The 10,196-nt window shown below is 39.0% G+C and overlaps 2 protein-coding genes across 2 annotated transcripts in view; both read left to right on the forward strand.

Moving 5' to 3' along the window:
- Nucleotides 1-2,825, forward strand: part of LOC100175289 (prolyl 3-hydroxylase OGFOD1-like) — a 10,643-nt gene extending 7,818 nt beyond the window's left edge. Inside the window, exons 9-13 of the mRNA XM_002123067.5 lie at nucleotides 232-469; nucleotides 833-944; nucleotides 1,353-1,459; nucleotides 2,151-2,209; nucleotides 2,582-2,825. Coding sequence (XP_002123103.1) covers nucleotides 232-469; nucleotides 833-944; nucleotides 1,353-1,459; nucleotides 2,151-2,209; nucleotides 2,582-2,716 — 651 coding nt within the window. The 3' untranslated portion in view covers nucleotides 2,717-2,825. The remainder of the gene's footprint in view (nucleotides 1-231; nucleotides 470-832; nucleotides 945-1,352; nucleotides 1,460-2,150; nucleotides 2,210-2,581) is intronic.
- A 363-nt stretch (nucleotides 2,826-3,188) lies between these two features.
- LOC100181956 (tyrosine-protein kinase receptor Tie-2-like) overlaps nucleotides 3,189-10,196 on the forward strand; it is a 17,203-nt gene continuing 10,195 nt past the window's right edge. Inside the window, exons 1-12 of the mRNA XM_009863348.3 lie at nucleotides 3,189-3,919; nucleotides 5,063-5,208; nucleotides 5,409-5,541; nucleotides 5,831-6,003; nucleotides 6,155-6,278; nucleotides 6,739-6,870; nucleotides 7,263-7,406; nucleotides 7,678-7,837; nucleotides 8,082-8,157; nucleotides 8,595-8,675; nucleotides 8,922-9,084; nucleotides 9,334-9,493. Coding sequence (XP_009861650.2) covers nucleotides 3,868-3,919; nucleotides 5,063-5,208; nucleotides 5,409-5,541; nucleotides 5,831-6,003; nucleotides 6,155-6,278; nucleotides 6,739-6,870; nucleotides 7,263-7,406; nucleotides 7,678-7,837; nucleotides 8,082-8,157; nucleotides 8,595-8,675; nucleotides 8,922-9,084; nucleotides 9,334-9,493 — 1,544 coding nt within the window. The 5' untranslated portion in view covers nucleotides 3,189-3,867. The remainder of the gene's footprint in view (nucleotides 3,920-5,062; nucleotides 5,209-5,408; nucleotides 5,542-5,830; nucleotides 6,004-6,154; nucleotides 6,279-6,738; nucleotides 6,871-7,262; nucleotides 7,407-7,677; nucleotides 7,838-8,081; nucleotides 8,158-8,594; nucleotides 8,676-8,921; nucleotides 9,085-9,333; nucleotides 9,494-10,196) is intronic.

Below are 10,196 nucleotides of genomic sequence, written 5' to 3' on the forward strand. Positions count from 1 at the left end.
CATGGTAACTCGTAAGCTGGCACGAGGTGTTAAACCCACGGCCGACTGTCGTTTTCCGGCCACGCGAGGATAAAGTAAGTTACATTCATTCATTCATAACACTTTTGTTTTAAAATATTTAAATACCTTTTTTGTTGTTTTAATTAATTTGATTAATCTATTTTATCGCCAATTTTATAAATTAAAACAATTTAATCGCGAAATTTAAAAAACCCAACCTTTATGACTCAGCAAGAAAAATACAACGCCCTTTGTGACGCGGTTAAATTTCTACGAAACCGCAAGGAATTATGGGAAACCTGCGGACCACCGAGCAAACAGTTTTACCATAAATTAAAGATTTCTATGAATGATCAACCAACCGCGACTAACGAAGATCCCTCTATGACATCGTCAATGACGATTGTTCGCGATATAATTCAATTGTTTCATTCCGAGGAAATGTTTTTGTTTCTTTCAAACGTAACAGGTGATTTTTAATGTTTAGTTTTTGGAACAAAATTTTAAATTATGTTCAAGCCTACCATTCTTGACAATTTCCCCCAAGTAGTCTTACAGTAGCGTGTTTTAATCACTGTGTTTTTTTGCCAATTACCTTTGTTGTTTTTAATTAATTTGATCTTCGCTATCGTATTAGAAGAGATTAATAAAAAATTATATTATTTGTATTTATTTATATGTCATTAGATACTTAAAAATATTTAAAAAATTTATCTGATCTAAAATAGTCCTATCACCATACTAACTATGACATCATAATAATCATTACTTCAACTATGACATCATTACTTCAACTATGACATCATTTCTTCAACTATGACATCACAACCAGGATTATCGTTTCACCCAATGACAATCGATTCGGACGATGACGACGAGGAAACAAACGGGAAACGACAGAAACTCGATGAGGGGCTGGTACCAGGGACGTACTCGACTTGCAGGTACCTCGTGCTCGCTGTCGAGCTGATGTAACGATGGGAACATGGGTTGTATGAATAAACACAACTTGTTTGTTCCCATTGTTGAACTGTTGAGCTGTTGTAGCGTGTGGTTTAAACCGATGAAATTCACCTCGTAACACCACCACAGTATAATTGCCATGGAAGCTCAACCTACCACGGCAGTTTACTGCATGGTTGTTTTTGAGGGTATAATATCATAGGTTAAAGAAATGTGAGGCTTTGAATAGAAAGCTGTTAGTAGTTGTGCCAAGTTTTCTGTCGCAGTAGCGAATAAATTGCGTTAATGGTTTATCTCGTGGTAAATTTAAACTTTTTTAACTGTTTTTAACTTGTTATAGATGGGTACCAACTTTAGATTGTAGCAATTCACACGCCTATTGTTCCCAGGTTCGAGGTCCGCCGTTGGGAGAAAGGAAGTTACCGATTGTTGCGCGACAACGATTACGAACGTGGAGAGTTTTCATTGGACGTCAATCTGTTTCTTAACGTCGGAGGTTTGTGATGTCATAATGTTTCTTATTGTCACTTTTGTCTACACAATGGCCGTCATAAGCGCTTGATTCGTTGTTAATGAACCAACTCTGGTTTAAATCCCAGGTCCCATGGCGTGTCTCACTGTAGGCCTCACCCATATAGAATAGAATGTGCATATACAATGTTGGAGTAATGGCCAACTCTGGCCTAAATCCCAGGTCCCATGGCGTGCCTCACTGTAGGACCTCACCCATATAGAATAGAATGTGCATATACAATGTTGGAGTAATGGGCCAACTTTGGTCTAAATCCCAGGTCCCATGGCGTGCCTCACTGTAGGACCTCACCCATATAGAATAGAATGTGCATATACAATGTTGGGGTAATGGGCCGACTCTGGTCTAAACCCCAGGTTCCATGGCATGCCTCACTGTAGGGCCTCACCCATATAGAATAGAATGTGCATATACAATGTTGGAGTAATGGGCCAACTCTGGTCTAAACCCCAGGTTCCATGACATGCCCACTGTAGAACCTCACCCATATCGAATAGAATGTGCATATACAATGTTGGGGTAATGGCCAACTCTGGCCTAAATCCCAGGTCCCATGGCGTGTCTCACTGTAGGACCTCACCCATATGGAATAGAACATCACTATATGATGTCATAATTACAACTTCATTATTACATCATACACTCTATTGTTTAGATTGGTGTGAAGACAATGGGGGTTGTTTGTCGTATATCGCTGACAATGAAGACGAGGAGGTCAGTGTTGCCGGTTTATTATTTAATAAGTGTTGCCAGATAGAATTTTAAAATTGGCAAGTTTAATATTTCCTAGTGTTGCCAGATAATCAGGATAAAAAAAGGCATTCATTTTTTTTAATAATGGCAACAAAATATATAAATACTAAACGGGTTTCTAATGATAAGGATATAGGACTGGCTACTGAATGTTTTTGCTGATCATGTTTTTTTTTGGTAAAAAAACTTCAAACCTTGGTTTAATCTTAATGCACAGTTAGGAGGGTTTCAAACAAAATGTGGAATTGAGATTGAATTTTTTTCATGACTGGATTTGGTGGATGCAGATTTTTTTTTATTTTTCCAGTTTATATATTGTTTCTATTATTACAGTTACTTACAATTGTGCCGAGTTCGAACAATTTATCCGTGGCGTATCGGGACAGTGGGGCGATTAGGTTCGTTAAGTATATAAACCATCTTGCCCCGCATGAAATATATGATGTTTCTATGTCTTATGTTCAATAGCTGAGCAGTGTTGCACGTTCGTATTTTAAATATTTTTTATTTGGAAACACTGGGTTTCTATTGTTTGATTATGTTATGAAATAAATAACTGCCAGCACTGTAGGAGTTTTAATCTAGATGAATGAAACTTATTTATCCTTGCATGACGGGGCAAGGACAGTCGTTATAACACGGGTGTTCTGTTTCATACACCTCGTGCCCACTTACAAGTTACCACGTATGTAACTTATTTATCCTCGCATGGCGGGGCAACGACAGTCGTTATAACACGGGTGTTCTGTTTCATACACCTCGTGCCCGCTTACAAGTTACCATGTATGTAACTTATTTGTCTTTGCATGGCGGGGCAACAACAGTCGTTATAACATGGGTGTTCTGTTTCATACACCTTGTGCCCGCTTACGAGTTACCACGTATGTAACTTATTTATTCTCGCATGGCGGGGCAAGGACAGTCGTTATAACATGGGTGTTCTGTTTCATACACCTCGTGCCCGCTTACGTGTTACCACGTGTGTAACTTTGTGGGTGTTTTTACTGTAGGGCAGACAATATGGGCAACTCATTAGTGACCACAAACGCCCACAATGGTAGCAGCATCGAGCCTCGAACCCGTATTTAACGGAAAACACTAGAAGGAATTTAGTCGAGGGAGTAAAGTGGGAAGGATGTAACAGCGTCGTAGTTATTCTAGAATGCTCCGTGAGAATTTTTCCATTATGACGCACTTCCAGTTTCTGTCGCGTCGTTACCACGGTTACTTCTGACGTCATAATAGCGGCTCGCGATCTTTCGGTTCTAGAATACCTGAGAAACATTACAGAATTAACTTCGCGTTTGTCGCGTAATGAAACAACGAGCTGTTATGACGTCATAAAGCAATGCCGGTGAACAACAGGAAGTAGTTTCGAGGTGACGTCTCGAAAACGTCGAAAATTCTTGGATAATTTGAATGAGAAACAAACTTTCTCACAAGTTTCGAGACGATACCTTGGAATATTGGGTTCAGTTATTCTTGGTTCATCAGCTGCATGCATTGTTTCTTCATTGTTTCGTGACAATGAGGTTTATAGAGCTTGGCAGGCGAGTAAAGGAGCCGACAGCCGCATAGGACTTATTTGTTGACATCCCACAGGCAGATATTTGTGTAAAATGTTTTGTAAAATTTTTCTGATAATTTTTGTCCAAGTTTTGAACTCCCAAGGTGAGTCGATTGTATTTTATTGTGATGTCATAATTTACCATTGTTTGTCACTATGAGGATTGTGACGTATATTTGACTCGTAACACGTGACTCTGTCAGCTTCACTGATTGGTCAATTACTCAACTTCCGCATACGATTGTGACGTAGGAAGTAATCCATTGTTATTTCTTCCGGTTTTTATTAATTATCGATGATTAAAGCTTTAATCGCTTTGTATTTGTCTGGCTGGGAAAATGGGAAATAATACTCTGTTATGAACTAGTGTGGAGGAAGATGGGACACTTTTAGCACATAATATCCAAATATCCTGATCGTGTTTTAAACAATTAACAACGGTCTATGGGAGTCGTGAAGATACGGTTTATATTTCTTTGAATGTCTTTTTTTACTACCAAATGGAACGAGAAAACAGAATAAAAAAGTGTCCCATCTTCCCCCGTTCTACTTTATCAGTATACTGTTATACTGTAGTATTTAAAAAAAAAATGTCTTTAGACTCAAAAATGCTCACATATATACATGCGTGGTTTGCCAAGTTAGAAAATGCGAAACGCGAAAAAGAATTTTTATTACCGCGCGTATTAGCATTAGCATATATACATATATTGCGTAACAATTCCATTAAGACTAAGAGAAGAGGCGGAATATATCTAATGGTGAACTATCAGTTAGACTTTTATCTGTTACGTATTGAATATTTCAGCATATATTTACAACAACAGTCGTTAAAACACGGGTGTTCTGTTTCATACACCTCGTGCCCGCTTACGAATTACCGCGTATGTAACCTATTTATCCTCGCATGGCGGGGCAACGACAGTTGTTATAACACGGGTGTTCTGTTTCATACACCTCGTGCTAGCTTACGAATTACCACGTATGTAACTTATTTATCCTCGCATGGCGGGGCAACAACAGTCGTTATAACACGGGTGTTCTGTTTCATACACCTCGTGCCCGCTTACAAGTTACCACGTATGTAACTTATTTATCCTCGCATGGCGGGGCAACGACAGTTGTTATAACACGGGTGTTCTGTTTCATACGAGTTACCACGCATGTAACTTTGTGAGTGATTTTTGTTTGACTGATAATCTGGACAACTCATCACCTAAACGCTTTACTAAACTCAGTGTTTCCAGGTCGATTACTGTTAATCAATTTCACCCCAATATCCGGCAACACTCGTTCAACGTACATGCTCTGTACCGACCTCATGCGGAACTCCACACGCTCACAACTCGGCCTCAGGAGGGCGTTTCCGTGGAGATCGAAAACCAGTATCAGGGTATTTTATTTTGAACTTTTATTGTCCCATTTGGTAGTAAACAAAGAATATTTACAGAATTATTTAGCCGTAACCCCACGCCTCTAAAAGAGCGTTGTTGAATGTTAAAAATACGATTAGGAAATATGGGATTTAGCTGCTAACGGTATCCCATCTTACCCCACAGCACTATAATACGTTATATACACTTTATATTACAGGCACTGCAACGGCCAGCATTTAACAGGCAGGGAATGTTATATAGTTGGCATTATAACCCATTGGTGGCAACGGGGGAGTTTATTTGTGGGAGGAATTTGGAGGAAGTACGAGCTTTTAAAATGAGCGAAAAAGGTTAGTTGTTGGGCAAGTAAGTGGTCATATAACTTTTTTCGTCGGACAGTTGCTCTTGTTGGTATTTGGTTGGCTTTTTTTTCTCGCCAAGGCCACAGTTATAACGACTTTAATAGGTACGTAAAAACTACTTCGACCTTTACGTCTAGCGCGTTAGTAAAAGGACGACTAAGGGGGAAAGGCATTCTCGACGTTTCCCCGATTTTTTTCGACTTTTCCACCGATTTTTTTCTAATAAAATTATTTTTTTCTAAACTTCACCCAAATATATTTCTTTCATACAACTCAGGTCTACTGCGACCGGAAGCCGCCACTAAAACAGCGCCCCTTGGTGGCAATGTCGTGATACGAATGTTGCCCGTGACGTCATCTAATGACGTCACCACCGCATCTACCCCGAGAAAGACCACGTGGTTAAAAGACGGCCGCCCATTGGACGAGAACGACCCTAGGATTTGGACGGTGGGATTATATTTAGTTTACAGAATTTGTATAATTGGGCACGTAGTTGCCAAACGCGTCTATTTTCGTCGAATAGTGATAATTTAACGTGCCCATTCATTAAAGCTTAGCTCTCTTGTTTATATAATTTGCATACATAATTTGCATACAGGCGGAAAACGGGGGTAGAGCCCTCGTCATCAAAAACGTTACAAAACACGACGCAGGCATCTACATGGCCCGATTATCTGGACAACCTTATTATTATTCGGCCGCTACACGACTATACGTGAGGGGTGAGTGGATTGTGACGTCACACTGGTTGACTGTGACGTCACATGTTAATTTCTTATTATAACGTTACATAAGCGGTTTATCGCAATATATTGTCTGCAAGGTGTAACGGTCACACCTTTTATTGAATAAATATTATAATAAGTTATAATCACTGTTGTTTTACGGTGTTTTTTACTACATTGTACTGTCACTTACACTTAAGTTTTGTATTTTATTTATCAATAAGCGTGTCATATAATGCCGGTTGAACGTCACTTCCCGTCTTTACGGTCGTGTGAATTGAATTCTTGAAACATTCCTTGTTTACAATCAAATATGGTAAGTAAAGAGAATGATACGTGTCCCATCTTACCCCAAACACGTCCCATCTTACCCCATCCTACTATACAACAAATATAATTGATTATTAATTCATATTACTAATATATTCACCTGTTAACCTGTGTTATTACCGAACAGATTGTCCGTTAAACACGTGGTCTTTGAACTGTTCCCGCCCATGCATTGTGTGCAATAATGGTGGGGTGTGTAGCGCCTCCAGTGGCGAATGTGATTGCCCAATCGGATTCTACGGTCGTCATTGTGAACGAGGTATAAATGATATATTAATATATTTATGTATCAATGTATGTGACATTAATGCGTAGATGTTGTTGTTGCCAGGTGTTTATATAGTAGTGTGGACTGTGGGGTAAGATGGTGCACGTTGCACTGTATTTCCCTCCCCCCCCCACATTTAGTAGTAATCAGATACTATTTACAGAAATATATAACCGTTTCCTGGACCCTAAAAGAGCGTTGCTGGTTGTTTTAAACAATCAGGAAATATGGGATTTTCGTGCTAACGGTATCCCATCTTACCCCACAGTACTCTATGTATTATAAGACGTATAAAAGGTCTTAACAAATACGAACGCGATCTGTTTCATAGTTATAACATCCATTGTTATCTGAATATGACATCATAATCACAATTATTACAGCTTGCCCGTTGAATCGCTTCGGTGTCAATTGTACGTTAAGTTGTGATGACGTCACTAATGACGTCACATGCCGTGGAGTCCAGATGTGCCTGACCACTGGATGTCACTGTGCTACAGGGTGGAGGGGAGCTAATTGTGATGAAGGTATGGACCCTTGTTACATATGATGAAACACTATGGTAGATTGACTGTGGCTTATCTACAGTCGTTATAACACGGGTGTTCTGTTTCATACACCTCGTGCCCGCTTACAAGTTACCACGTATGTAACTTTGCGGGCGATCGTTTATCTGTATAGCCGACAATTTGGACAATCCATTAGTGACCACTGGGTTGGATCAATGTTACGATCTGTGGAAATTATTTTAAAATAAGTTTTATAACAAATATAACAACCCCTTATCCCTATTTACAGTTTGTCCACCAAACACATACGGACCAGATTGTCAACAAAGATGTTTATGCCGTAACAATGGTACTTGTGACGCACAAAGAGGTTGCGTTTGCATGCGTGGTTGGTTTGGACCGTCATGCAAGTCACGCGTGAAGATCAATAGTGATGTCATAATCAACCAGTAAGTGTGTTTGTTGTGTCATAAGTATCTTTATCATATGGTACTGTGGGGTAAGATGGATATCCATGCGGTAGTAAACGAAGAATATTCAAAGAATTATAAAACCGTATCCTCACAACTTCCATAGACCATTGTTAATTGTTTAAAACACGATCAGAATATTTGGATATTATGTGAATATGTGATAAAGGTGTTCCATCTCTCCCCACCCTACTATGTACTTATGTTTGTTACATTATTACAGAATGAACAATGGTAGCACCTTGCCAACAGAGAGAGCTCCAAACATTTCATCGGTTCGAGCTATCCCATCTTTCCAGGTAAAACGTATTGTTATCTTATTAATTATATAAAGTAGGGTGGGGTAAAATGGGACACGTATACATATAGTAGGTTGGGGGAAGATGGGACATTAGTATATATAGTAGGTTGGGAAACAGATAGTTCGTGTTTTCATTCGCTTTATCGTCCCGTTTGTTTTAAACAAAGAATATTTACGGATTTTATAACCGTATCCTCACGATTCTAAAAGAGCGTTGTTAAAAAATAAAAAAATGTAAAAAACTATGATCGTTTCATTACATCGCAAACATGCGATGCATAATACAACTTTGCCCCATCACATCAAACATTTTATTTCTGGTAAATGGTTCAAAAAAGCTTGTTATTTGCCAAGTTGGGGTAAGATGGTTTATGATTACAATATCCCATCTTACCCCACAATACCATTGTGACATCACACCATGCATTATTACAGATCAATCGCAACCAAGAGGTTCGGGTCGAATGTTCGGTGACGGGGATTCCCCTCCCTGAACAAGGGGAAATAATATTAATGGTGAGTTGGAATTATCTTTTAATTGATTATTATTAATTGGAACTATATTTGAAATAATTAAATATTGAATGGTTTTTATAATTTCTTATCATGTTGCTGCCTTTTCACAAAACTTGTTATTTAAAAAATAAATAAATGAAAACTATAGTAAATAGTTTCTTTTTTCATTTTACTTTATCCCATTTCTTGTCAAATAAATGAGCGGTAAAATTAGAAATATATTAATTAATTACCCGACCCCCACAGGGTGAAAATGACGTTGAAATTTACCCGGTCCGTAACTCGATGACATCATCGCATACGACATCATCATTTGACATCATCATGACATCATACATCGGACCGTATCGATGCCAAGCAACTACCAGCGCAGGAAAAGCAACGAAAGATTTCAATTTTACAATTTCTGGTGAGTGATTAATAACATGGTGGTGTCCCATCTTACCCCGCATTACGTTTATGTAAATAATTTACAAAATGTAAAGACTGCTGGGTTAAATCTTATGAAACAATATATTATTTTTAAAAAGTCACCAAAATATTTGTGAAAAACTTTTTTTAATTATTTGTTTATTTTAAATAATCTTTCTTTTTAATTTTAATTTATTTTAATTTTTTAATTAATTTTAAATTACCGATAATTATCACCTTGTACAAGAACTCCCCACCCCCCTACACCCCCCTTACTTCATCACGAGGTCACCAACACGCCTTGTGATTGGTTTGAACAGTCGTAACTACACCGGGGATGGACCAATCACAGCACGGGAAGTTTGGTACAAACAAAAAAGTGAACGGTTTTTCAAAATTTCGAAAAGGTTTGAAAACTATTAAAGTTTTATCTAAATTTACTTCATTCTGTTCTATATGAGTGAGGTCCTACAGTGAGGCATGCCATGGGACCTGGGATTTAGACCAGAGTTGGCCCATTACCCCAACATTGTATATGCACATTCTATTCTATATGGGTGAGGTCCTACAGTGAGGCACGCCATGGGACCTGGGGTTTAGACCAGAGTTGGCCCATTACCCCAACATTGTATATGCACATTCTATTCTATATGAGTGAGGTCCTACAGTGAGGCACACCATGGGACCTGGGATTTAGACCAGAGTTGGTTCATTACCCCAACATTGTATATGCACATTCTATTCTATATGGGTGAGGTCTTACAGTGAGGCACGCCATGGGGCCTGGGATTTAGACCAGAGTTGGCCCATTACCCCAACATTGTATATGCACATTCTATTCTATATGGGTGAGGTCCTACAGTGAGGCATGCCATGGGACCTGGGATTTAGACCAGAGTTGGCTCATTACCCCAACATTGTATATGCACATTCTATTCTATATGGGTGAGGTCCTACAGCGAGGCATGCCATGGGACCTGAGATTTAGACCAGAGTTGGCCCATTACCCCAACATTGTATATGTACATTCTATTCTATATGGGTGAGGTCCTACAGTGAGGCATGCCATGGGACCTGGGATTTAGACCAGAGTTGGCCCATTACCCAACA

The sequence above is a fragment of the Ciona intestinalis genome, unplaced genomic scaffold (assembly GCF_000224145.3).
Source record: "Ciona intestinalis unplaced genomic scaffold, KH HT000122.2, whole genome shotgun sequence".
Lineage (NCBI taxonomy): Eukaryota > Metazoa > Chordata > Ascidiacea > Phlebobranchia > Cionidae > Ciona > Ciona intestinalis.